General features: G+C 27.7%; 2 protein-coding genes across 2 annotated transcripts; one reads left to right on the plus strand and one right to left on the minus strand.

The window, feature by feature from the left end:
• Positions 1-488: 488 nt before the first annotated feature.
• On the plus strand, positions 489-6,030 carry LOC137831638 (ras-related protein RHN1). Its single transcript, XM_068639396.2, has 7 exons — positions 489-797; positions 884-961; positions 1,498-1,665; positions 3,582-3,630; positions 4,385-4,458; positions 5,036-5,129; positions 5,858-6,030. Exons 1-7 carry the CDS (start codon positions 759-761, stop codon positions 5,956-5,958), a joined length of 603 nt encoding a protein of 200 aa, XP_068495497.1. The 5' UTR covers positions 489-758; the 3' UTR covers positions 5,959-6,030.
• Positions 6,031-13,403: 7,373 nt separating this feature from the next.
• On the minus strand, positions 13,404-16,137 carry LOC137831639 (trans-cinnamate:CoA ligase, peroxisomal). The gene is made up of 2 exons (XM_068639397.2): positions 15,669-16,137; positions 13,404-15,098 (listed from the first exon to the last, which is right to left on the minus strand). Exons 1-2 carry the CDS (start codon positions 15,975-15,977, stop codon positions 13,482-13,484), a joined length of 1,926 nt encoding a protein of 641 aa, XP_068495498.2. The 5' UTR covers positions 15,978-16,137; the 3' UTR covers positions 13,404-13,481.
• Positions 16,138-26,628: the final 10,491 nt, after the last annotated feature.

A 26,628-nucleotide genomic window follows, 5' to 3' on the forward strand; every position in this document is an offset into this window, starting at 1 on the left:
AAAATATTTCTGAGATGAATAAGAAATTACAAAAGTACTGAAAAACTTAAATAAGACTAACAGAAAGAAATGATAATATTAAAAATAAAAAATAATCTTACTTATATTTTTTTCACATCATATAATCAATATGGGTTAAAGAATATTGTTGATAATGGGTTCTATGAGTAAAATAAAAATAATATTTCAATATTGTTATCCCCATTAAAGAAAGTGTGAAATATTGAAAGAATGTAAATCTATTCATAATAATACTTCACCACCATAGAAGATATAGAAGATAGGAAAGAAAGAGTGATCAAATTTAGATTGTTCCTTTTTGAGGGAACTTCTTTTTCATTTTGCCCAACTTCTAAGCAAAAGCAATTTCCCATTTGTATGTCAAAGTCAAGCCACCAATAACCACCAGAATAATAACAATAATAAAAAATAATAATTTATAACAATAATAGTAATAATAATAACAGCATGATAATAAATAAATAAGTAAAATAAAAGGAAGCAAAAGAAAAGATAAAAACTAGAAACAAATAAAACGAACGCGTTTGGACGCAGACGGTAGCAAGGAAAGCCACCGTAAGCGAAAAGCAATAGAATTGAGAGAGAGAGAAAGAGAGAGAGTTTCTTCTTCTGCCTCTGCGATTTGATTATTTCAATCTTCAGTATCTGTATATCCGCAAAGTTCAAATTTCTAATCTTTTGCGTATTGGGTTCTTCTCGTTCCTCTCTTCGTTTCCGATCGATCCAGTTTTCATCCCATGGCTACGATCGGACACAACAACCTCAATGCAAAATTGGTGGGTCCATCCACTCCTTTTCGATTCATCTGTTTCTTTCTCGAAATTTCGATTCCGATGATTTTTGACTCTGTTCCTTTCGTCAGGTTCTTCTCGGGGACATGGGTGCTGGGAAATCCAGCCTCGTTTTGCGCTTTGTCAAGGGTCAATTTCTTGAATTTCAGGTTGTTTTTCTAACTTTTTATTTGATTTCTTCGTTTTGATTGCGGGAGGATTCTCCGAATTTAAAGGGTCTCCTTGGGTTGTACGCTGAAACGTTTTTTTGGGTTTGTTCTGAATGATGAAAATATTGACAAAACTTCAAGTTTTTCGTTACGGTGGGTTGTGTTTAGCTAATTCATGTTGATTCGCTATGAAATTGGCGGACCAGAGATGGGATTTTGTTGTATCCAATGGTTTTTCTTAAAAAAATAATATTCAGAAGGTGAGGAATTTCGGTTGGTCTCTAAAGGGACTACCTGATTTGATCATGGAGGTTATGATGGTAGTGATCATTTAGTGTTTGGTCGTATAACTGTGGGGCTTAAATAGTTTTGGTGTGGTGGGGTAGAGAGTATTTTTATTCTTTTTGTAGTTGTGTGATGATGGTTTGAGTTTGAGGTTTCGACTTTTGAGAGAAGTTGTTTTGTGTGTGATGAGTCTTAAAGGTAGGGAAACATGGAGATTGTGTTACTGAAATTGTGTTTTTTTGTGGTAACAGGAATCAACAATAGGGGCAGCATTCTTTTCGCAGACACTGGCAGTAAATGATGCAACGGTGAAGTTTGAGATTTGGGACACGGCTGGCCAAGAGAGGTACCATAGCTTGGCTCCCATGTATTACAGAGGCGCTGCTGCTGCTATCATTGTCTATGACATCACTAGCTTGGTATGATAACTTTGCCTTTGGATATCTCTGAATACCTATTTAAATTTGCAGTATCTGGGGCACATTGACCGTAGTAGTAAATAGCATGCTATAGTAGTAGAGTGGCCATGGTTCCTTCTGTAATTCAAATACTGGAATGGTTTTTAATGGTGGCTTCTTTCCGTGTGTTATTGTGGCGTGACCACGATATCAGCTTTAAAAACCAATTTTAACCCCTGAAATATTATTGCTTCAGTTTTTTATGGGTAAAATATTCCACCAAAAGTTACCTTTTGTTTTGGCTTCTGATCCTTTACACTCTACCAGACTATTTTTCTTTCCTGTTCTCTGTTCTTTCTTTTTCCCTTAAACTTCCTAGTTCACATCTTGTTAATTTTTATCTAACTGTTTATGTTCTTTTGCTATTAATATCACCGTCATCTTGTATTCTTTGACTCCATTACTATGTTTTTATTGCTCATAGATTGATGGTGATTGTGTATGTAACTTGTGACTTATTATTTGTCATACTTTTATATTTTGGAGTTTATTTTGTTATTTAAGTAATAGGTATACTATAAACTGTTTAGTATCTACTAAAATCTTTAAAATAATGGTCATCCCACTTCACTCTAGGCTTTTCAAGGTTGACCGCTATGTAGTGCTATCCTAGATTGATAACTAACTAAGATATGCGCTATTTTTAATTAATTTGATGCTTCTATTTATTTCTTGTAGCTGTATACTTTATATAAAATATGTAAAATTATTGGTTTTCATGGTACAATGATAAAATTGCAGCCTGCTTGTCCTGGTTGGCCGGTCTCAAGTTTTATTTGTTCTGTAGCAAGTGCTTCTTTTGCCTCATTTTATAGGTCTAGTGAATATATTTCTGGATTGAAGTTATACTTACTGTCTTCGGTTATTTTGTCTAATTTCATCACTCTTAATCAAATTGAATTTACGTATAGTGTGAATTATATCTTAAAGTGGAAATAGGGAATTGCGTATTATGTCATGAACAATCCTTTTTAGGGAATTGTGTTCGTTTCCTACTTTTAAGATATTATGTACTGTCCTCATTAGGGGATAAATGATTGGTCCTTTATAACCAAAACCTTTGCACAAGATGTTCCTGTGTAATTCTTGTATGCACGGGGATACTTATTCTACTCCATGCTATAACTTCTTGGAACTAACAAATGTGAGGAATAAGTTCAGTTAAGAGTTTTTTAATAACCAACTTCCTCTAAAACATGAAGAGCTCATGAATGTTTTTATTTTTGATACACCCCTCACAAAAGTGTCCTCTTGTCTTGAAATGTAATCAATGCTTCCATCTTTTACTGAATTTGTCTTTTTAATATTAAAGTACTGCGGGTAGCAAAGATCAAACTCCTGATCACTTAGCCTGTGTTTGGTTACGTGGGGGATTCTAAAAAGCTACCTAAAATTTGTGAATATTTGGCAGCTGGACATTGCTGCTTCAATATCAACAGGGAAATTTATTCAATTTTGTTTTTGACCCACCTCACAACCAACTCATAATTAGTCAAGGGAGCTCTAATTCATGCCAAAACTTGACTCTTAAAAAATCTTAAGTTGTTAGATGAAGGACCATGAATGATTTTTACATATAACAAAATTCATTAACTGCCTTGTGTAATTTGGCAAAGTATATATTTGTAGGGTGTGGTTTTGTGTGGTGATAATTGATTGGACCATTGGCGTAGAATATTGAAAAATGAGTATAATTGATCAAAATTGAACTATGAATTTGTTTAATATTATCGAATTTGTATAATAGATCAAATTTCATAGCAGGGTTCTTTCATTTGATTAGTATATGCTTTTGTCTTTTGTTGTGGCGGAAACTATGCGTTTAATGTGATTATTTAATGAACTTTAATATAATATTTTCTATCTTCCTTTCACAGGACTCCTTTACCCGAGCTAAGAAATGGGTCCAAGAGCTTCAAAAGCAAGGTATTTTTGCTATTGGTTTTGAAGTTTTATCATTGTTTCTTTTTCCTGAAGTCAAATAAAGTTTAGAGTAATAAAAGATATTTAAACTATTTTATCAACTGTTTGCAAACTTATGGATGAGACCTATTTGTAAATTAATTTTGCCACAATGTTTCAATGTTTCTTATGTCTTTCTTCTTTTGTATTAGGATCTCAACTGTTGGAATGACTTATATTAATCATTTAATAAATTTAACTCATGCTTTATAATGGAATGGTGGAGATATAGATGAATTATACATGATATGGTGTGAAAATGTGTGCTAAAGAAACTTTTGAAAAGTTTGGGTGATTGAATTAGATTGTTTGACGAGATAAATATTGTTTAATAATTGAAATGATTATTTATTTATACTTCCCATAAAGGAGGGAGAGCCATAGTGCAATGTTAAAGTTGCATCTAAGTGACCAATTGGTCCTGACTCGAATCCAGAAAAAAACATCTTTGCATGCTCAATGGGAATCCTGCATACAATTACTCTCCCTCGTACCTTCACAAGGTTAGGAGTCTCTAACATCTAGTGGGTATGTTAATATACATCCCTTAAATGTTACTTAGACTCGTCTATCAAATTCTAGGTCAACAGATAGATGATATAGGTAATGCTTTAGTTGGAGGTTCTCTGAATTATTAAATTAAACATTGTATGTGGTAGTTGTTGTCGCATAACTAGAGTCACCACTTAAGCTCTCTATTTTTTTGTTTTTGTTTCAGGAAATCCCAATATGGTCATGGCTCTTGCTGGTAACAAAGCTGATTTGGAAGATAAGAGGAAAGTGACAGCTGAAGTAAGTAAAATTGTTTTCCTATATTCTTTTTATTCCATGTCAGCTATCAAGAATTATATAATCTCCAACAATATCAGGTATTGAATGCAATACGTTATGAATTCCGGGCCTAAGCAGTAGAAAATGTAGCACATGTGGCAAATAAATATTTTACTAACTGTTTAACAGTTCTAATGTTTTTTAATCTTCAACGATGTATTCTAGAGGGAAGTGAATCTTTCTAAAACATGAAGGTGGGGGATAAAATTCTAGGTTTTTAATCCGAAAGTATTTTTAATGTAAATCCCTCTTTGCAAAGGTGCAAATTCTATAAACTGTTTGTGCTTTTAACGGTTTACCTATTGTGATTTAGTTTTAATTTGAAGGGTAGTTGTACATCTCACTAATTTTCCACCGTAGTAAAATTTCAATTTTGATAAAAAAATGCTATAATGTTTAATTTACGTTTGCAACATGTTCGGATTCTTCTGTTACGATTGGTAGCTTGCATATGCTTGTCTAGTTTCATTTTTATAATATGCTATGTGACATTTCTTATTGCTACCAGTTTATTGGCTTTGACACGTTGATATTGCAGGAAGCACGTGTATACGCTGAAGAAAATGGTTTGTTTTTCATGGAGACCTCTGCCAAAACAGCATCCAACGTTAATGATATATTCTATGAAATAGGTCTGATTCCATTCCTGCTTTGTCTTACGCTGCTTTATTAGTATTTATTTTCTTCATCTTTTGATTGAATGGCTTAGAATAAAGTTAATAGTACATCAGTCATCAGTTCAAGAGGGAGGAAGCCTTCAAAAGATTGAGAAAATATCTGTCCCCACTTTAATGGCCTAGTTGCTATTATTTCTACTAGTTGAACTTTAAAATTCATAAAAAAGTTAGTCTTTTGACTTATTTATCTTGACCCACTGATGACATATCCAACACCAGACATGTGTTTTGGGTCTAGTTATTATATGTACCTTGGAGAGCTGCATAACGTTACAACATTTTTTCCCCTTATCCTTTCTCTTTACCGTCTCAATATCACACTTTAATGCCATATTCTAAAAGCTATGCACACAAGTTATAATTAGTTCTGGGCGAAGCAAACTGAAAGACAGTTTTTATTAACTTATGCAGGAACTAATTTTTTGTTTACAAGAGAAGTTTATTTCATTTTAATTTCTTTTGTTACAAGTGCTTAGGAGAATTTTATCCAAAAAAACATCCTTTTTTTCATTCATAGTAGTGTGTGCATTTTATTTTCTGAATCTCTGTTGTATGAAGCATGCAAATAGTTGTACATGCAGTATTTGAATGATATTAGTAATACCTTAAACAGGGATTATTGTGTGCTATAAACTACCGAACCTTGTTTACATTGCTTGACTGAAATTTGGTTTTGTGAACAGCCAAGAGGTTACCAAGGGCCCAGCCAGCTCAGAACCCAGCAGGGATGGTTCTTGTTGATAGACCTGCCGAAGGAACTAGGGCTGCATCATGTTGTTCATAAATATTTGAGATGTATTTGCATCCCCCAACCCTTTTTAATTAATCATGTTTTCTGTGGTTTGTACGTACTGCACACTTTGATGTCACTGTTATGTGGAGCTCCGACAAGTGTATGGGCTGCAATTACAAAACAACTTGATGCTGCAAAATATATCCTTTGGATGTGTTCTTAGCACCCCATGATTTGTTTGGGTATGAGGTGAAAAGGCGTGAACGTTAAGCTTTATTCTTAAGTTTCTATAGACAACATTAGTGATTCTTTGCAAAAAAATTCTCTTGTTTCCCAAGGTGACCTTCACTCATAACCTAATTAATAATAACTTATATATACATTAAATAAAAAATCCGAGTTAATTAAATTCAAAGTGAGTTCTTTGATATTTTCAATGTAACTGTGGGATCTTTCAAGAGGTAAAGATTCACAATATATTTGTATTAAATATTGTTTAACAGAAATAAGCTCACTCCCTTTAATGTCATAAAGTGTCTTAGCAACCATTAATTTTACGTGGGTTGTCACCCAATGGCTAATCTCAGCTATTGAAGTTAGACTGAAAAAGAGCATTTCTGATCTATTTAGCATTGAAACGGATAGGGGACAGATTTATATAATTTTAAATTATGTAAATTGAAAATAAATATTTATGTGTAAAAGTATGTTTTAGATTTATATAATTTTAAATTATGTAAATTGAAAATAAATATTTATGTGTAAAAGTATGTTTTAGATTTTTTTGTGAGTAGAAAATTTTTTTTCATGACTGGTTCAAGTTCTTATTTTTATAATCATAATAAAAATTTATTATTTGAGATTTTAGAAAGTTATTGTATTTATACCTTAGAACTGTGTTAAAATTTTAAAAAATTCAACAAATATTTTTTTGAATTGAACACTTCACCGATAAGTATTCTACGAGTGGTCTACACGAATACGTCATTCAAGAAGTGTCCGAACCTCATAGTTTCTGATAGATATTTAGAAAGTATTGTTTTTGAAATTATAGATATTTAGAAAGTATTGTTTTTGGAATTATGCTTTTAATCTGAGAATAAAGATAACTAATTATTATTTAAACTAATTTATTACATTATTCATTAAAATACCTTTTTAACTTCCTAATTCAATTTAGTTTATTATCTAAAGAGTGGAAAACTAATATTTTTCAAAACGCTAGATAAGCTATTATTCTAATAGGATAATTGATTATTTGTAAGAATTTGTGAATTCTTATTTATCTAATAAAATCATGGTAGATTATTTCACGACTTGATGGATTATTTTGTTCTTAAATTATGATTCGTTAATCACATTCGATTTAGATTTATAAGCTTGATTTGAAAACCAGTTTTACTATTTTTTTTACATTCATGCATCAAATTAAATAAGCTAACAACTTAAAAGTTTACTATTTTCTATTAAACTTGTTGCATTCATTTCCATAATCAAAACACTTAATATTGTTTGATATCATTAGTTTCATTTAAAGCAAATAAATATGGAAAGAGGATCTCATTACAAAGACCCCTGGAAAGGTAGAATCCTCATATGGAAAACAATGTTTAATGCGAAACCCTAACAAATTCTCCTTTTCTTCTATTTCTTCAATTTTTGCCGCTATTTCTCAATATTAACTTGTACTTGGTTGAACCACCACTTCTTTACCCCTTTTCATTCAATATTCTCTTCCCACTTTTTTGGTCTCTGCAAACGTTGATTCTTCCATTTTGCTACTCAAATTCGTTGCCTCTGGTCTTCACTGTGCTTATTGAATATGATTTTTTTTAGTTGTTCTTTGTGAATATTTGAATATGGTTCAGCTTATTTGAATATACCTTTTGTTTTCCTTAAATAAATTTTTTTACCCACAACTCTTTAGACCTAGTCCTAAACACATATCTAACAAACTGACACAAATTGACACTGAATTACAAAATCTTGCTTCCTCTCCACCCAAACACTACATAACTTACTTAAAAGTTCACGACTCAATTTTATCTCCTCACGCAAAAACATAAGTTATCCAAATGGGATGCACGGTACATAAGACTTTTTTTTCAAACTTAAGTGTTTGTTCACAAGATCCAAACACTTTGACCAGCAATTATGCTAAAGACTTGCATATCAATTATAAATACACTTTAATATATAAAAATCATGAAAAAACAAATATACCATCATGTTTACTTTAAAACAAAAATCATGATTTCAATCAAACCTTAGCTTGAGGCTCGGGATCAAGATCAATCGTAACAACATCCTCATTTGAACGTTCGCTACTTGACATTATATCATGAACAAGTAATTAGTTAATCAATTGAAAACCATGAACACTACAATTCAATTCTACAAAAACCAAAATAAATACTGACCCAGCAAAATACAAACAACGAATTAATAAAGAGCATACGAATTTTAACCATCATGTCCTCTATTGGTTTCACTTTTTACAACACCTCATGCACTACATCACCCCACCCAATAAAAAAGAAAATTCAATTTCTAAAATTACTTAACTATAATAAAGTCCATACCAGCTTACCACTTACTCCTAACACATTTCATCAATTAGTGTGACTAACCACATTCACACTCAAATTAACTAAATGTGACTTCACACATTTCTTATGCAACACCAAACACAACACCACAAATTAGAATTTACTAAAATTATTTAACTATACAAAAACGTGGTGGTAGGTCACCACCTATTTCCACATAGCTTGCCCATCTCAACCCTCATAACACCAAAAAATCATATGCAAACATTAAGTTGGAAAGTTACATAACACTGCATAAAGTTCTTCAAGTTCACCACAATAAAAAAGAATGGATCACCACTTCCGGCAGCTAGCTTGTGAATATCCAACAAAACAAAATAGTGTTTTCATTTCACATCTTAGTGTTGATTTTACACATTTTAGATGTAATGAAAAAAGTTATTTTTTTTATACCTTCAACATAATGTGATCTAATGTAATCATATAATTCTAAATGCGAAATTTTTTATACTGTAATTTTATAGAATGATTATTAAAATAAATAAAATTTTAAAAATTAACTAAATAGATAAATTGTATGATATTTGCATAATTTTAATATAATTACATCTCAATTAATACAAAGGTCATACCAATTTAATACGATTTTAATTTAAATACACTGGATATGCATCAATGTATTTTAATAATTTTTTAAAATATTAAATATTTCAGTAATTACTTTATAAAATTATTTTAGTTTAGTAAAAGAAAATCTGAACGTCCTTCACGCAAAAAATTAATGTTTGTGATATTGAAAGTCACGTGTGAAGAAAAAAAAAAGACAACAGTATAAAATTGTAATATATTTATAATTTATGGAAGTGTCTTGATTATTTGTAATTGGTTTGTGTAAATACAAAATGTGTTTTATATTTTTATTTTTGGATAAGATAATAGAAGGAATTGTAAAAGAGAAACAACATTATTGTACTTTGGAAGGGTAGTTATTTTAGGATTTTGTTGGATATATTTTTTACATCATAGGCCAGAGGTGATAGAAATACAGTGTGGATCCTTCTAGATCGGATTAATTAGTCACATTTGATATTAATATAAACATTTAATACTGATATTCGTGTTAATTGAACTCGATATCTATAAATTTAATTATATTTTATAAATAAATTTAATATTCAATGAATGTATTTAATAATAATAATTATTTTCAATAAATCTATATTGAATTTTAACTTAAAAAAAAAGAGCAAAGAGGATATATTCTGCCCATCCGTTTAAACAATTTTGTTTGGCATTGATAATTATATGAGAAGTTGATATTAAATTTATGAAGATAAATGAAGATATTTAATTACATTGTTTTAAAGTTTAGATCAACATGAGCTCATAAATGGCACACGTGTAGTTGAATACAGAGGTGTGGGGCCTGGGATGTTGAGAAGACAGATAAGGATGTAGTAGATGGGCCCATGCCATGAACTCACAATGGGGCTTGACAGCCCATTGGTTTTGGGCCTCTCTGTGGTACCTAGTACGGCTTCGTAACTGTATCATCTTCATCATCGTTCATGTCATTTTCTCTCTTATTGTTTCTCTGCCACTCTTCATCACACCTCCACTTTTCCACCCTTACATTAACTCTCTCATCGGTCCCTTAGGGTTTTTGTTGGTGGAATTCTGCATTTGCATTTTATTTCCTTATTTGTAGCATTTATATTCTATGACCCTCCTTTATTAGCCTCTTCCTTTCATTCAAATTATACCTTTTTAAATCTTTTATATGATATCTAAACCATGTAAATTTATATATTTCTAATTCCTTCTTTGCTTTCATCGAAAAAAAAAAGTTTATTGAAAATGTATCCGTATGATATCCGAATCTAAGTAATGTTTGTTCTCTTGTTACACGACCAATTCAATGTCGTATTGATAATTTTGAAATTCCGAAGAGTTTCCAACATTAAAATGATAAGAGGAAATAAAAAGTGAATAGTGTTGTTGAAAGTGAAATGTGGAGTAGTTATTATTGGAAGTGGAGAACAGTTAACCTTTTCACATTAACTGTTGTTGGACCCTCTCTAGGGGACCAACACTCATAAATATCTTCTTTTACACAATCTTCCATTCAGTCTGTCAAATTCAAGTAGTACAAATTTAATTTATAAAATAACATTTACATTTATTTATATATTATAAAATATTTTTATTTTAATAAGATAAAATTTATATTTAATTATATATTGTAAAATATTTTACTCTTTAACTAATATGAGATCTAGTATAATCTCTCGAATTCAAATATAAAAATAAATAAAATAATTAACTGTTACATATTGATTAATCACCTATTTCAAGACTTAAACATATATATATATATAATTCTAACTATAATGTTTATAAAGAATGTGATGGAGACTAATATAATAAAAATATAAAAATGAAATAATCATGTTACCGTACACTTATCATCATCACAATTTATTTGTTCTAGTTAAATATGTGATAGAGACGAGACGACATTGGATATTAATGTTATTGTCATGAGTTTGAAGATCTTTATTTATAATTTGATATTTTTTCTATGGTTACAAGCTCTTGACGTTCAAAAATTTTAATTTTCTTTATTATTTAATTGATTGATTGATTTAATTATTGTATTATTTTGGTTGCATCTATAATAGTCATTTTTAAAAACTACATTCAGTACTATTTAATTAGCTTTTAATAGTTAATAAATTTGTTTGATTATAGGAAGAGTTAAACTTATGAATTATGCATGATTGCTATTTGCATATTTACAAGTCTTTATTGCGTTCTCATTTTATAAATTATAAATAAGCTGATAAAAGCATGTACCGATAAACGTTATATTGTCTTAATTAAAGATGATTTGATGTTTTAAAAAAATAATAATTATTAGATATAGTTATTCTTAAAAAGCATTTTTGAAATATTTATTTTATATGTTTTGAGAAAATATTTTAATAATAAGCAATAACTAGGTCATTTACACCAAATAAAATAATAATAATAATAATTTTTTAACTTAAAAATGACGATTTGATCGCTTGAATGCTTTGACTTATTTCTCATTTTTTTCTAGTGTTTTTTCTTTGTCTTTTTTGTTTGGTCGTTCGTCTTTTTTCTTTTCGTATTCGTTACTTTGTGTTTGGTTGTTTATTTTTATTTTTTTCGAATTTCTTAATTCTTTGATGATCGGTTGATAGTTTAAGATTTAAATAATACCTGTTACCAACTTGAACAATTATGTAAGTATTATGTATAAGAGTTAATGATATTTATAATAAAGACTTATTTATAATGTTTAGTAGTAAATTCTTTTATTACATAAATAATATCTGTTGCACTAATATTAATTAATTTATCTTATATTTTTTTTATGTTTATTGAAATATTATCCAAATTTATATAGGTGTATTGTCACTAATCTCTTATTTACTTTTAATGTAATTAAAATCACTTAGTTGATCAATATTCAATATTAGTTTCAATAGAAGTGACATAGTTAAGCTCTGATCATTACAATATATTTTTTATTTTTCTTTTCTTCAATGTTGCTCCATCTCTCATTCCTCCTTTTTATTTTCTTCTTATCTCACAGTTTTAGTGTGTGGCGGTGACAATTGTTGCATACGCTCTGCAAGTGATGAACCAATACTTTTATTATGTGCGCATTTCATTGATCTTTCACATTACCTCTCTCTTCAATTTTTACTGAAATGTGTACATGTGAGGAAAGAAAATTTTGAAATATTATAAATGAGTGAATTTGACTGTAAAAGTAATATTTTTTCATAATAATAAAAAAAGTATTTGTTTCACACCTCTTAAAAAAAATTACATTCACTTAACATCCCACTTTAATAATATAATAATATATATTAAAATTATAAACTAAAAATAAAATAAATATTATTGTTCAGAATGTCAAATGAGGGTTTTTTTTTATTTAGTATCATCATCCAAAATAAAATACAATATTATGTTTAAAAACACATTAGTGATCAAAGGTTTGTGCTTTACCATGTGGAGCCTGCAAACAAACGAAAGGCAGCAGAACCAAACTCAATTATTCCATGATATTTTGAGAACCGTAATCCACCGTATCCACAATAAAAATTAATATTTATAATAGGAAAAAAAACCCCTTAATAAAAATACACGTAAAATATAAAATGTTAAATATTTTTTAAAATTAACAAAATTATAAAGTAAAGATAGTCTTGGAAAAAGCATTTAATACATAATTTTGACTTTCTAAAAATAATTAGTTTAGAACAATCTTTTCTTTGAAGTTTTGAAATGGAACAGAAGAAGGAGTAATTAAGCATAATTCATTTTGTTTTAAACTTAAAAATGTTAATAAAGTAATTAATTTTGTTTTAAACTTAAAAAATATTAATAAAGAAAAATTAAATCCTTACAAAAATCTTACAGTTAGAAAGCTAAAAAAGTGGAAGTGGTTACCTCGAATTGTCCAAGTTACAACCATTTAGATTAAGGCAAAACAGGTTTTCTATATTAGGATGGTTATTTCCTTTTCGGGTGGGAATACCTTTAATAGTACAAACAGTAAAACATTCACTTAACAAATCAATTATTATAATGTGGTATTCACTTAACTTAACAAACTAATTATTCTAATGTGGTGTTAATTATATGTTTTTACTCTCTAAGTGTCAAAGTGTAGGGTGTAAACAAATCTTTTCGGATTCCTTTTACAATGTTGAAAAGGTCTTATAAGACTTTCACTACTTTACTTTTTCTTACAACTTTTTCCTACAACTAAATTATATCACATTGTAACATTTTTTTTAAGAATGAAGTTTCAGTAACCTTATAATTTTTTAAAAACGAAACCATTTTGTTAATAAGGGAGAAAATTTATGCATGGCATGACAGTGAATAATACTGCAAAATAGTATGTACACACAATATCCACTTTTGCTCTTCTTCCAAATAGACAGACAAAGACTCACTCTACATCACCGACCTTAACTTAATTCAAAGACGAGACACTGCCAAAATTTGCTGATTATTATTACTATACCCTCCAATGCTATTTTGACCCACTTTGCTACTCTTCTTCTTGCTCTGCACATTTTCTGACTCCACAAAAGCCTTAGCCATCACCCTCAATTCAAACTTCTGAATCTTCCCAGTTGAAGTCTTTGGCAGCTCCTTCATGAACTTCACCACCTTAGGGACCATAAAGTGAGACAAATTCTTTCTGCAATAGGCAATTATCTCTGATTCAGTGACCTCATTTTCTGGTGAGGAGTTGCTGTTTTTCTTTAGTGCCACAAAAGCACAAGGGCTTTCCCCCCACCTAGGATGTGGCATTGCCACCACTGCAGCCTCCAACACCCTTGGATGCCTATACAAGAGAGACTCAACTTCCACACTAGAAATATTCTCCCCTCCTGAAATGATCACATCCTTAGACCTATCCTTGATCTCCAAATACCCATCAGGGTGTATCACTCCAACATCTCCAGTTCTAAACCACCCATTCTCAAAAGCCTTTGAGGTTGCCTCATGATCTTTGTAGTACCCCATCATTATCCCACTCCCCTTCAACACAATCTCCCCCATTGTCTTCCCATCTCTAGCCACACTCTCCATTGTGTCAAGGTTCTTCACATCAACATCAGCCATTGTCAACACACTCACCCCTTGCCGGGCCTTCAGCTCAGCCTGCTCCTGCTGTGGCAACAAGTTCCAGTTTTTCTGCCACTCACACACAAGTGCTGGGCCTGTGGCCTCAGTCAACCCATATGCATGTGTGACGTGAAACCCAAGTGACTCAATTTGTTCAAGCAATGGTGCTGGTGGTGGTGCTCCCCCAGTGAGAATCTCAACCGGGGGTTTCCCTTTCACCCTTATCTCACACCTATCACTTGCTTTTGCCTCGATCAGTATGTTGAACACAATTGGTGCGCAGCACATGTGAGTCACGTTGTTAACCACAATGTTCCTGTATATGTCTCGTGCAGCTGTGGTTCGAAGACACACGTTTGTTCCCCCACGTGCTGCCACACCCCATGTGAAGGTCCATCCATTGCAATGGAACATAGGCAGTGTCCAAAGGTAAACAGGTTCACAGCCCATTTCCCATCCCAATATCAGGCTCAGGGTGCTTAGATATGCACCTCTGTGGCTATAAACCACACCCTTTGGCTCTGAAGTTGTTCCTGATGTATAGTTCAACGCAATTGGACTCCACTCGTCTTGAATTGTCTCAGGAAGATAATTTGGATTACCATGATGAAGCATTTCCTCATATTCTAGCTCGCCTAGACGGATCCCAGTGGGAGAGTTTATGTCATCTATGACAATGACCAGTGGGAGAGAAAATGCCCTGTCTTGTTGATTTCTTGGTTTGGCAGTACTATCTCCCTTTAGCTGGCTGTTGTCGTCCATGAGCATTCTAAGGGCGTCTCGTGCCTTTGGAACATATTCGTAGTCCACAAAGAAGACTTTTGCTTCAGAGTGACGAAGAATGGTGGCTATGTTCTTGGCATCAAGACGAGTGTTTATAGTGTTGAGCACGGCACCTGCCATAGGCACTGCAAAATGCATCTCGTACATTGCTGGGATGTTAGGGGCCAGCACTGATACCTGTGGCACGAAGAAAAGTTAGGAGGGATACTAAAATACATCTATTGATATTTTAATTAGATATTAAAATAGTTTTCAAGTAGGTATATTTGTTTTGGGTGGATGTCAAAATATAGTATTTTAAAAGTTATATCAGTTATTTAAAAGTGACAGCTATACTACTCACGCTTCTATTATTACTCCATGTTTAATGAAAATCAAAACATCCTATGACTGTCATACTCTTTTATAGCATTCTAGTTTTTATAAACAAATACTAAAGTTTGTGACATGTAGAACATTAGAGTGTATATGCATGAATCATTAATTAACTGTTGTAGTTTAATTAACTTTTTGCCTCGATATTTGCATTCTGAAAAGTTCTTCCTACAACAAAAAGAAGACAACTAGAATAGTCTGGTTTGATCCTGGGAAAACATTATGTAAAGATGAAAAAGGGAGAGTGAGATAGAGATGAAATGGTAGTGTTTGAACAATTTGCAGCATGTTGTAAACACTAGAAGGATTTAATATTTTTGAAGTAGAAGAAAGTGATGCAGGTAGCAGAAGAAAGAAAGTGGGTAGACTTACAACATCGGAGGTAGCAATGTTGAGGGCTCGGAGAGAGGAAGCAAGGCGACGGCATCGCTCATAAGTCTGTGCCCACGTGAAACGGGTTCCTTCATGGATCACAGAAGCTCTGTTTGCATAGCATGCAGAAGCTCTTGACAAAAAGGTTAAAGGGGTGAGTGCTGTGTAGTTTGCTTGCCATTTTGGAAGCTTATCCATGTTGGAGAAGATGAGTGTGCGTGTGTATGTTGGTAAGAGATCTATAGGGAGAAAGGAAAGGTTGAGTTTGAGAATGAGAGTGAGAATTCCTTTATATAGAAAAAGGTTCATTGGTTGGGATGTTGTTCAAGGCCACGTTATTTGTGAAGGGTTGTTAGGCCCACATCAAGAAGAAGATACACTGAAACTTGCGTGTGGAAGTTCAAGTGATAGGAGTATTAGGAAGTTGCTTTGATTCTCCTCTCAATAGATTTGAGTCTGAACACACAATATTCAAAAGGATGGTCATGATAGATTAATATTATCATTTTTTTTACACTCTCATTTAACAACCAATTCTTTGACATCTACTTTTTTTTTTCTTTGGCACCTATTTTTTTTATTGAAAATGTGAAAAAATATAGTGTGAAACTATCTCTATTTTTCCTCCACAACTTTCTTCTCAAAATAACATGTTTCAATACTAAATTCAATATTAAAAATAAACATGTTTTTAATAAAAAAAATGAATTTCATACGCCCATATCTTTTATTATACTCAATATCCAAATTACTTGTTAATTTGTAGTATGGAAATGAAAAATGTGAGTGAAATTTGGTGGAAAAGATGAGCATGTAGATATTTTTTATTTTTTTATATGGTCACTTCCTCATGCTTAACAGTGAAGACCTATAAGATTTATTAACTTAAATAATTGTGAAAATTTAATTCACTAAAATTTATGTTTAAAGGTTCATAAACTGTTTAGGAATGTGACCGTCAGGGTTAAAGTGTTTGGTGATATAAGATCACCCACTACAAAAAATATGTTTATTAGCATAGGTCAAAAAAGACATTAGCTATAATAAATGGATGCAAAAGTGTAGTTATTATTAAAATTTGGAAGCTAATATGCTCGACATAAAAATAGTGGCGGGTGTGTGGGACATAAGTGGTGTGTTTTTTGCGTAGGCCTAGCCTACATGCTCCCCACACAAAATTATATTTTATACTGTTTATTTAAAGAAGCGTGGGCTTAACCTACATGTTGGCCACATAATTTATAAACAAACATGAGTTTAGCCTACTTATGCCCACACAAAATTATATTTTATATTGTTTATTCAAAGAAGCGTGGGCTTAGTCAACGGATTGACCACACAACTTTTAAACAAGCGTGAGCTTAACCTTCATAATTTTATTACATATTTAAATTTAATTTAAATATATATATATATATATATATATATATTATGTTTGCATGGGTTTAATCTACAAAATTTTAAATTTTTATTATTATTTATTATTTATAGCTCCAGTTGTGACCGTCTGACCCACACAATTTTTTATTTTTTATTTTTTAGTTTATGTCCATATAACCCACACTTTATTTTTATTTTTTTTAATAATGAAGGCTTAGTGACCAGAGTTTCTAGTTAAATTTGTTTCATTAGTTTGACTTTAAACGTTATAGTTAATATTTTCAACTCCTAACTGAATCAATTTACGTGACTGACTTTCCAAACTCGCATTATTTTGAAAGTTAGATAGACAGTTTTAACTATACAAATATACAAATAAGATTTTATAATGAACCATTATCTTAGAGTTGAGAATTCATCAGTGAGATAGACCTTGTGTTGTAATCTCGATTTTTTTTTCTTAATAAATTTTTGACCGAGAACATAAACTGAATTTTATTCGAATTATATAAATTTTTCCGTATATTTTTTATTTACTTTTTCTATTTAATTTGTGTATATTCTTGTAATTTCTTTTTATTATCATCTAACTTTTTTAGTAAAAAAATATCTACAATTTGTGTTTATTTCTTTATAATAATACTAATAATAATGGATTTTTATTTCCTCTTCTTAATACTAATTAACTACAATAATAAATTCTAATCACTTCAAAATGTGAGGTCAGTATCATATGCTTTTAATTTGGACATCAACTAACTATTAATTGTGACATTAGATATTTGCGGGGCTTAACTTGCGTGCTAGATTTTTTGTTCAAGTTACGTGCAAAGTCTTAGCAAGAATCCAGATTCGAGTATTTTCAGATTATTGGATTCAATTATTTCCCGATATGCAGAAAAAGCAGACTGCTATTAAACCACAATTTTTTTTTACTAATTTAGGGTTTAAATATATTACACAAATAAAAGCCACTGATTAATTTAATTTTTCATCCATCTCCTTGCTAAATTATAAACAACAATGTATCCCATCTAAGTTTTATCACATATATAAACAAAAAAAACATTAAAATTTTCCCTAATAATGCGGTTTTTGAAACAAAATTTCCAAAAAAACTCTTTTGCACATTAATTTTCAGATTAACACTCTTCACAATTTGTGGTGGGAGTTTAGTTTTTGAAGAAGTAAATGCTAACCTTTATTTTTGTTTGGAGAAACGTTCTCCCATTATGCCTGCAAAAATTTAAACAAAAAAATTTCATTTGAAAATTCATCCTCCCAAGTGGGTGTCGTTGGACATAAACAAATGCAAGTGCTTAGCAAATAAACAAAAGCATAAAGTTTCTTGATACTCTAATATTAAAAAATAATTATTTTATAACTATTTTTTAAATAAAATATTATATCATAATAATAATAATTTATTTAGATATTAAGTGAGTCTAATAAGTCTCATCTTATCATTATTCTAAATATAATAGGGGTTAAATATACTTTTGTCTTATATTGTAATAAGAAATTGTTTTTCATCTTTAATCCAAACTTTAGATCATCCAAATACTTGTAGTATGAAAACGATTGAAATAAATCGTGTAAAATAATTGTTAGTTCTTTTTAAAATTCGTTGTTGTTTTGATTACAGATTGATATCCATTGTAACTACTTTCAATAAGTTGATGAAGTTGAATATCAAATTGAACCAATTCCAAGAAGGATTCACTCTAATCATTTTTATACTACAAACACCTATATGATCAAAAGTTTAGAACAAAAACAAAAACCAATTTTGTATTATAGTATTGAACGAAAAACATATTTAACACAATAAAATACTATAACATCTCCTACTACTTTCTTCGTGTTTTATTATTTTATGAAATCTATGGATAATTTTATTTTTCATGCTAAAATAAATAAAAGTTATCAACAACTTCTACTTTTGGTCATATTTTTATTTTAGGTCTTAACTGTGAGGAATTTGTATTGATATAAATTATATTAAATAGAGTCTACGAATGGTTACATCTTACATGACTTTAGTGGAAACACCTAAACAACATTTAGAAAGATGTTCCATCATGCTTCCCAATAATAGTGTTTTCATTTTTCTCACATCTTTTCGGGCACTAGAATGACTACAACAACTTGATGTTAGTTAACAACGAGAAAAGGAGAGAGCATAGTGTAAACTATTTTCTATTTTCCACCTTATTCAAGCTTCAAACTTTTCCTTTCGTAGTCATCATTCCAACTTAAAATCTTTCAAATGTCTTTGGTCTAGTCTTGTTGAATATTATTCATCTTTCCACAATTCAATTACAATACACTGAACTCCAAAGCTTATAAAATTTCCAGGAAATTATCTTAGAAAAGAAAAAAAGATGGGGTGGGACTCATGAAAAATGATAAATTCCTAATGTTTTGTTGTATTCTAGTTGAATTTGGAGAGTGACTATTGGTGATGCTAGGAAATTGTCTTTGTCTCATTTTGCTTAATGGACACCATCTCAGCAAGACCATATGAAAAAGTTGGAAAATAGAAGGCTATGTGTCTATACTTTTAAAAGGGTGGGTGGATTACAAGTATATAATATGGTGGTTAAACTTAGAGGAAAATTGTTTGTACTTTCCAAAGTCTAGAAGGTGGCCAAACTTTTCCATGGAATTTTGGTGTTGAGGCCTTTCTTTTGTTTGCTTTCTTTTCCACCTTCCTTCCCATTTTTTTCTCTCTTTCCTTTTTCTATTATTTTTCTTTTCTCACTCTTTTCATTTATATTCTCAGATCTTTTCAAAAACTTTGTTGCTAACTCTAAAATTAATTTTTATTTTATGATTGTTTTAGTGTAAATAGTAAACGTTTTTGCTTCAAAAACAATATTACATTTAAGAGATAATATTCTGTCAACCATTATTGTCACCACTTGAGCATTATTAGAGTGAAGTCAAGTTAAATATGCAAAAAATCATACAAATACTAACTTTACAAAATAGTATTCTCTTCTCACTAAAATTGATATTAAAAGGAATGCTATTATATCATATAAATTAAAATTCGCTTGTATTTGAATTAATATAGTTGTTATAATTTTTTTACTGAATATATAAATTATGTTTTAAGATTAAATTGTTAATTTTGGAAAAAATGAATACATGCAATAGCTAACAGTGCAATGGTTTAAAATAAATATACACTTTGGTAATTCTAACTGATTTTTTTTCATCTTTATGCATAAATACTATGTACCCTCTATGTGCCATTTTATTTTAATCTAATGACTTATTGTATTTAATTTTTTTGATATTAGTCTTTAGAAAACAAAATATAACTTATATAATAGAAAAGAACTTATTAAATTTCTTATGCTCGTTAGTCTAATTAAATTAATTCACACCTCAAAATAAAATCATGAAATAGAAATCAATTTTAGAGACAAAAAATAATTAGTTGCTATACTGACTAAATTAGAAACCATTTTAGAAACTAAAAAAATTGGATTCTAAATTAGTTTATATTATTGTTAAATAGTTTCTAAATTAGTATCTAATTAGCTACTACAATTTTAACTACCAATTATTTAGATTCTAAATTTGATAGCAAAAATCTAGGTAATTAATTAGATATCAATTTAAAAATCATTTCACCATAATAAAAACTAATTTAAAAACTATTTTTTTTTTAATTTTTAAAATAATATCTAATTTAGTCACTATAACAATTAATTATTTTTTTATCTAAAATTTTTTTCTATTTCATGATTTTCTTATATTGTAAATAGACTTTTAGTTCAGATTAAACTTTAAAAAATTGTTAAAAATAAATTAATCCTGAAAATTTTATAATTTTTTACTGAAATAAATTTTCATGTAAAGTGTGTATTTAAAATAATGTGTTAACATAATGTTACAGAGAATAAATTACTGTATTTGTTTATTATTTTTATTGGTTGGAGGGAAGCTGTTTTTCTTCGAGACATTCGTTGCTGGTTCTCGTTTTACAAAACATTCTACTTAATATTTAAAGAAAACTACTATTTGACTTAATTATTTGCATAAAAAAATATAAAATAGTAATTAAAAAATAATTAATCACTATTGAATAAAATAAATATTATTTTAAAAAATAAAAAATTATTAATATTTAAAATGATTTTGATTATTAATAAAAAATTATAAAATAATATTTTAAAAAAATAGTTACTAATATTTAAATTTTTAAATTAATTTTTAAAAGATTAATCAAAATTAATTTAAAATATAAAATAATAAATAACAAAGATCTTGATAGTTGATAATTAAATATCAATATAAAAATTATCTTATAAATTTTTATTTATAATAAAATCTGCTTTATGAGAAAAATAAATGATAATAAGAATAATTAAAATTAAAATTTAAACATAAAAATAGATAAGAAGAAAATCATAAATTATAACTATTTAAAAATTTAAATAAAATATGAAATATAGAACAATTAAAAAGAAATATTATTAAGGAAAAATAGGACCTTATATAAGAAATTTGAGAAATTGGTAAATACAAGTATTAATATGGACACTCTTTAATATTCATGCGTTAGATTTTATAGATTTTTTGTATGTAATATTTTTGTATTTTTTATATTTTACATTCAACTCTTATATATAAACCTGTTTTGATTATTATTTTATTTTATATGATTTTTATACTAAATTTTAGCAAAATTTCACTTGTCATTTGCTACGTGTAAAACAAACATACAATCTCCTTTTTTTATTTACCTATAACTTCTAGCTTAATATTTCCATGATTTATTAAATACAAAAAGTTTATATTTTATATATAAATTTGAGAATAAATAAGTGATTGACTAAAAAAAAAAATTCACATATTTCATTTTTAGTATAATAAAAAATCCAGTCTTAGTATAAAATTTGTTATTTTTTTAAAATTTGGTTAGTAAACATTTTTTATTTTTAGCAACTGCTATAACCACTACAAGAAAATCATGAAATATAAATAAATTTTTAGAGACCAAAATAATTAGTTGTAATAGTAACTAAATTAGAGACTATTTTAGAAAACTAAAAAAAATTGGTTTCTAAATTAATTTTTATTATTGTTAAATAGTTTCTAAATTGGTATCTAATTAGCAACCAAGGTTTTAACTACCAATTGTTTAGTTTTTAAATTTGGTCTCTAATTAGATACCAATTTAGAAACTATTTAACAATAATATAAACTAATTTATACTTAAATTTAGAAAATCTTGTTTAGTTTTTAAAATGGTCTCTAATTTAATTACTATTGCATCTAATTATTTTGATCTCTACAAATTTATTTATATTTCATGATTTTCATGTTTTTCTATTAGTGAACTGTTGATTAAGATGGAAATTTAAGTTAACATGTAATCAATATTTGAATATTAATTGATGGTAACATTAATCCATGTTTTAATAAATAGGTCATTGTTGAAATACGTGTTTAATTATGTGAATCATTAACAAAATTAATGAAATTAAAATTTAAGTAGTAATATTTTTTTTCTTATTATACTAAAAAACAGTAAAAATGGAATATATCAATATTTTTTAATGAATCAAATATTTATCCTAAGTTTAACTATATTTAATATTTCTCTTTTTCTTGTAAATATTACTTAATAATTTCTTTCGTGTTCGATAAGATAGTTCAAAAGACTTAATTAACCTTCAAGCTTAATTAAATTTTAAATTCTTATGAATTTAAGTGTTTTAATTGAATATTTATTAAATAAGTTATTTTATTGGATATTTATAATTTTTATATTTTTAATTGAGTTTTTGTCATTTGATTTTGTCGTGTCAATTGGAGGGACATAACAATTATTTTGTATCAATTTATATGTCTTCACATGGAAATTAAAATAAAATCGTTTTCCAAGTTGAGTGTTTTTAATTTAATTCTTATTAAAAAATTATTTTTCATTGAGTTTAAAATCATTTGTGCTTCAATTCAATTTTCATATCAATCAAGATGATGTCATTCATTTTGTAGCCCCAAATAAAATAATGTGAATTCTTATATGTTTCAATTCAATCTTCATCATCAATTGAGATGGGGTGATGGTTTGTAGCTTCAAGTAGAATAATATGAATTTGGACAATAAAAAAAATAAGTTGTTTATCTTTATTAAAAAAATGATATTGTTTTATTTTATAAATTAATTATTAAAACAAATATCAAATTAACCATGTGGAGACTGAAAATAACATTATTTACTTACAAAATAATTAAGGTTTCAAATTTTTATTTTATAGTCTAAATTCTCCGTGTTATGGTTGAAAAATTCAAACAATTACATAAGAAACTCAATTAAAAAGTATAAAGATTTTGAATATATAAAAAGTTTTAATAAAAATATAGTTAAAAATATTTAAACTTATAAAAGACTTCAACTAAATTAAGATTTTTTTTTCAAGACACATTACTACACAAAGTAAATCTAACCTCAATTGATGACAAATCAAACCATATAGAATTAATTAAAATATAATTTTTTAAATAATTAACAGAACAAAAAATTTAATAAAAAATTGATTATATATAAACCTGTTTTGATTATTATTTTATTTTATATGATTTTTATACTAAATTTTAGCAAAATTTCACTTGTCATTTGCTACGTGTAAAACAAACATACAATCTCCTTTTTTTTATTTACCTATAATTTCTAGCTTAATATTTCCATAATTTATTAAATACAACAAGTTTATACTTTATATATAAATTTTAGAATAAATAAGTGATTGTTATTTTTTTTAAATTATGTTAGTAAACATTTTTTGTTTTTAGCAACTGCTACAACTGTTCATTCAGATGAAAATTTAGGTTAATATGTAATCAATATTTGAATATTAATTGATGTTAACATTAATCCATGTTTTAATAAATAGGTCATTACTAAAAGTTTAAATAGGTGTTTAATTATGTGAATCATTAACAAAATTAATGAAATTAAAATTTAAGTAGTAATATTTTTTTTCTTATTATACTAAAAAATAGTAAAAATGGAATATATCAATAATTTTTAATGAACCAAATATTTATCCTAAGTTTAACTATATTTAATATTTCTCTTTTTATTGTAAATATTTCTTAATATCAAAACATATAGCATGTTCAATAAGATAGTTCAAATGACTTAATTAACCTTTAAGCTTAATTAAATTTTAAATTCTTATAAATTTAAGTATTTTAATTGAATATTTATTAAATAAATTATTTTATTGGATATTTATAATTTTTATATTTTTAATTGACTTTTTGTCATTTGATTTTGTCGTCAATTGGAGTTACTTAACAATTATTTTGTATCAATTTAATATGTCTTCACATTGAAAAAAAAAATGTGTTCCAAGTTGAGTGTTTTTAATTTAATTCTTATTAAAAAATTATTTTGCTTTGAATTTAAAATCATCTGTGTTTTAATTCAATTTTCATATCAATCGAGATGATGTCATTGTTTGATTTTGCAGCTCCAAATAAAATAATGTGAATTCTTATATGTTTCAATTCAATCTTCATCATCAATTGAGATGGGTTGATGGTTTGTAGCTTCAAGTAGAATAATATGAATTTGGACAATAAAAAAAATAAGTTGTTTATCTTTATGAAAAATGATATTGTTTTATTTTATAAATTAATTATTAAAACAAATATCAAATTAACCATGTGGAGACTGAAAATAACATTATTTACTTAAAAAATAATTAAGGTTTAAAATTTTTATTTTATAGTCTAAATTCTCGGTGTTATGGTTGAAAAATTAAAGCAATTACATAAGAAACTCAATTAAAAAGTATAAAGATTTTGAATATATAAAAAGTTTTAATAATAATATAGTTAAAAATATTTAAACTTATAAAAGACTTCAACTAAATTAAGATATTTTTTTTTTCAAGACACATTACTACACAAAGTAAATCTAACCTCAATTGATGACAAATCAAACCATATAGAATTAATTAAAATATAATTTTTTAAATAATTAACAGAACAAAAAATTTAATAAAAATTTATAAAACTTAATTAAGCTTCAACCTTATATTCCAAAATGTCCTCTTTGTTGACTTCAATATTTCATTCTTTACTGCACAGTAGCTCAATCATGAGTTAAAAATGCTATAATAATATTTCCTAATACTTTATGCTAAAGAAAACAAAGTTGTTCAGTAAATTATATTTTAAAATATATAACTAATTATGATATTTCATCTAGGGATCAACCTTTTTAAATTATATCAATCATTGATATGGTAGCAACTATTCTATAATAATTCCTGTAGTGCATGGAATCTTATTACATATAATTTAATTGCTGATTAAAAAAAACATATAATTTAATAATAATTAACTATAAAATTAGGAGATAATCTTCCTTTTAAATTTCTAGATCTTTGTATCCATTATACCTCTTGACTCCAGAATCTTTTTTAATGATTAGTCTTAGGAAAATGAGACAATATACCATTTTGAAAAATAAATTAATGACTATAAAAAAAACTTCCAAGCTTTAGTTTTTGAAAAATAATTTATAAAAAATATACAAGTTAATTTTTAGTTGATCCAAAAAAAGTATCTTATTTTATCTTTATATAAAAGTTATGGGATAATTTATTCAAACCTGGTATCAATAATATAATGATGTGTGAGTTATTAGTTTATAGAAAGAAAATAAAAATTATAACATGCAATTTGAGACACTGAACAAAATATTTATAAAACATATTGTTATTATTACTATTATTATCATTGTTAACATACTTTTGAGTGAAATATAACAATTAATTTGCTTAAAAATCAGTTTACCTATTATTATACAGAAGCTCGCGCAATGCATGGATCCTATTACATATATTTTAATAGAAAAAATATATGTAATAAACTAAGAGATCTTTGTGAAAATATACCTGTCTCCTGTTATGATCTTTTGTGACTATATTCATTCACTTTATAAAATTAAATCAACAAATAATTTTTTAAAAGTCAATTATTAATTAACATGAAAATTGAAATACAAAAGATAACTATGTTTAGATTGGTGGAAAGAAATGAAATGAAACAAATTTAAAATACATTATTTGAAGTACAGAAAAAAAATATAAGAAACAAAAGGAAAGTAATAGAAAAATGTTTTTTTCCCATATTTTTACACATGAAATTAATTTTTGTTCGTATCTAAATTTTTTATCTTCTAAATAATATATATTAAAAAAAATACTAAAATAAGTTTTTAGTTTTTTATGTAATAAACAAATTAATATAAATTAAAATATTAATTATAATATTTAATATAATCATCACTAAAAATTGGATTAGGATTAGCTCAATCAATCGACAGGTGATATATATATTTTTAGTTTAATCCTACCACGTTTAATCTAATCCCATTATTTTAAGCCATTATTCCCTTTCAAGTTCTCATACTTCACTCTTTTTTTTTCTGTCTTTATACATATAAAATCTATGTAAGATTGATTAACTCTTAAGTTCATAATGTATCAGTTTTTTTTTTATCTTATTCAACAGCAATAAATTAGAATTTTGCAATAATCAT

The sequence above is a fragment of the Phaseolus vulgaris genome, chromosome 6, assembly GCF_051622355.1.
Source record: "Phaseolus vulgaris cultivar YP4 chromosome 6, ASM5162235v1, whole genome shotgun sequence".
Lineage (NCBI taxonomy): Eukaryota > Viridiplantae > Streptophyta > Magnoliopsida > Fabales > Fabaceae > Phaseolus > Phaseolus vulgaris.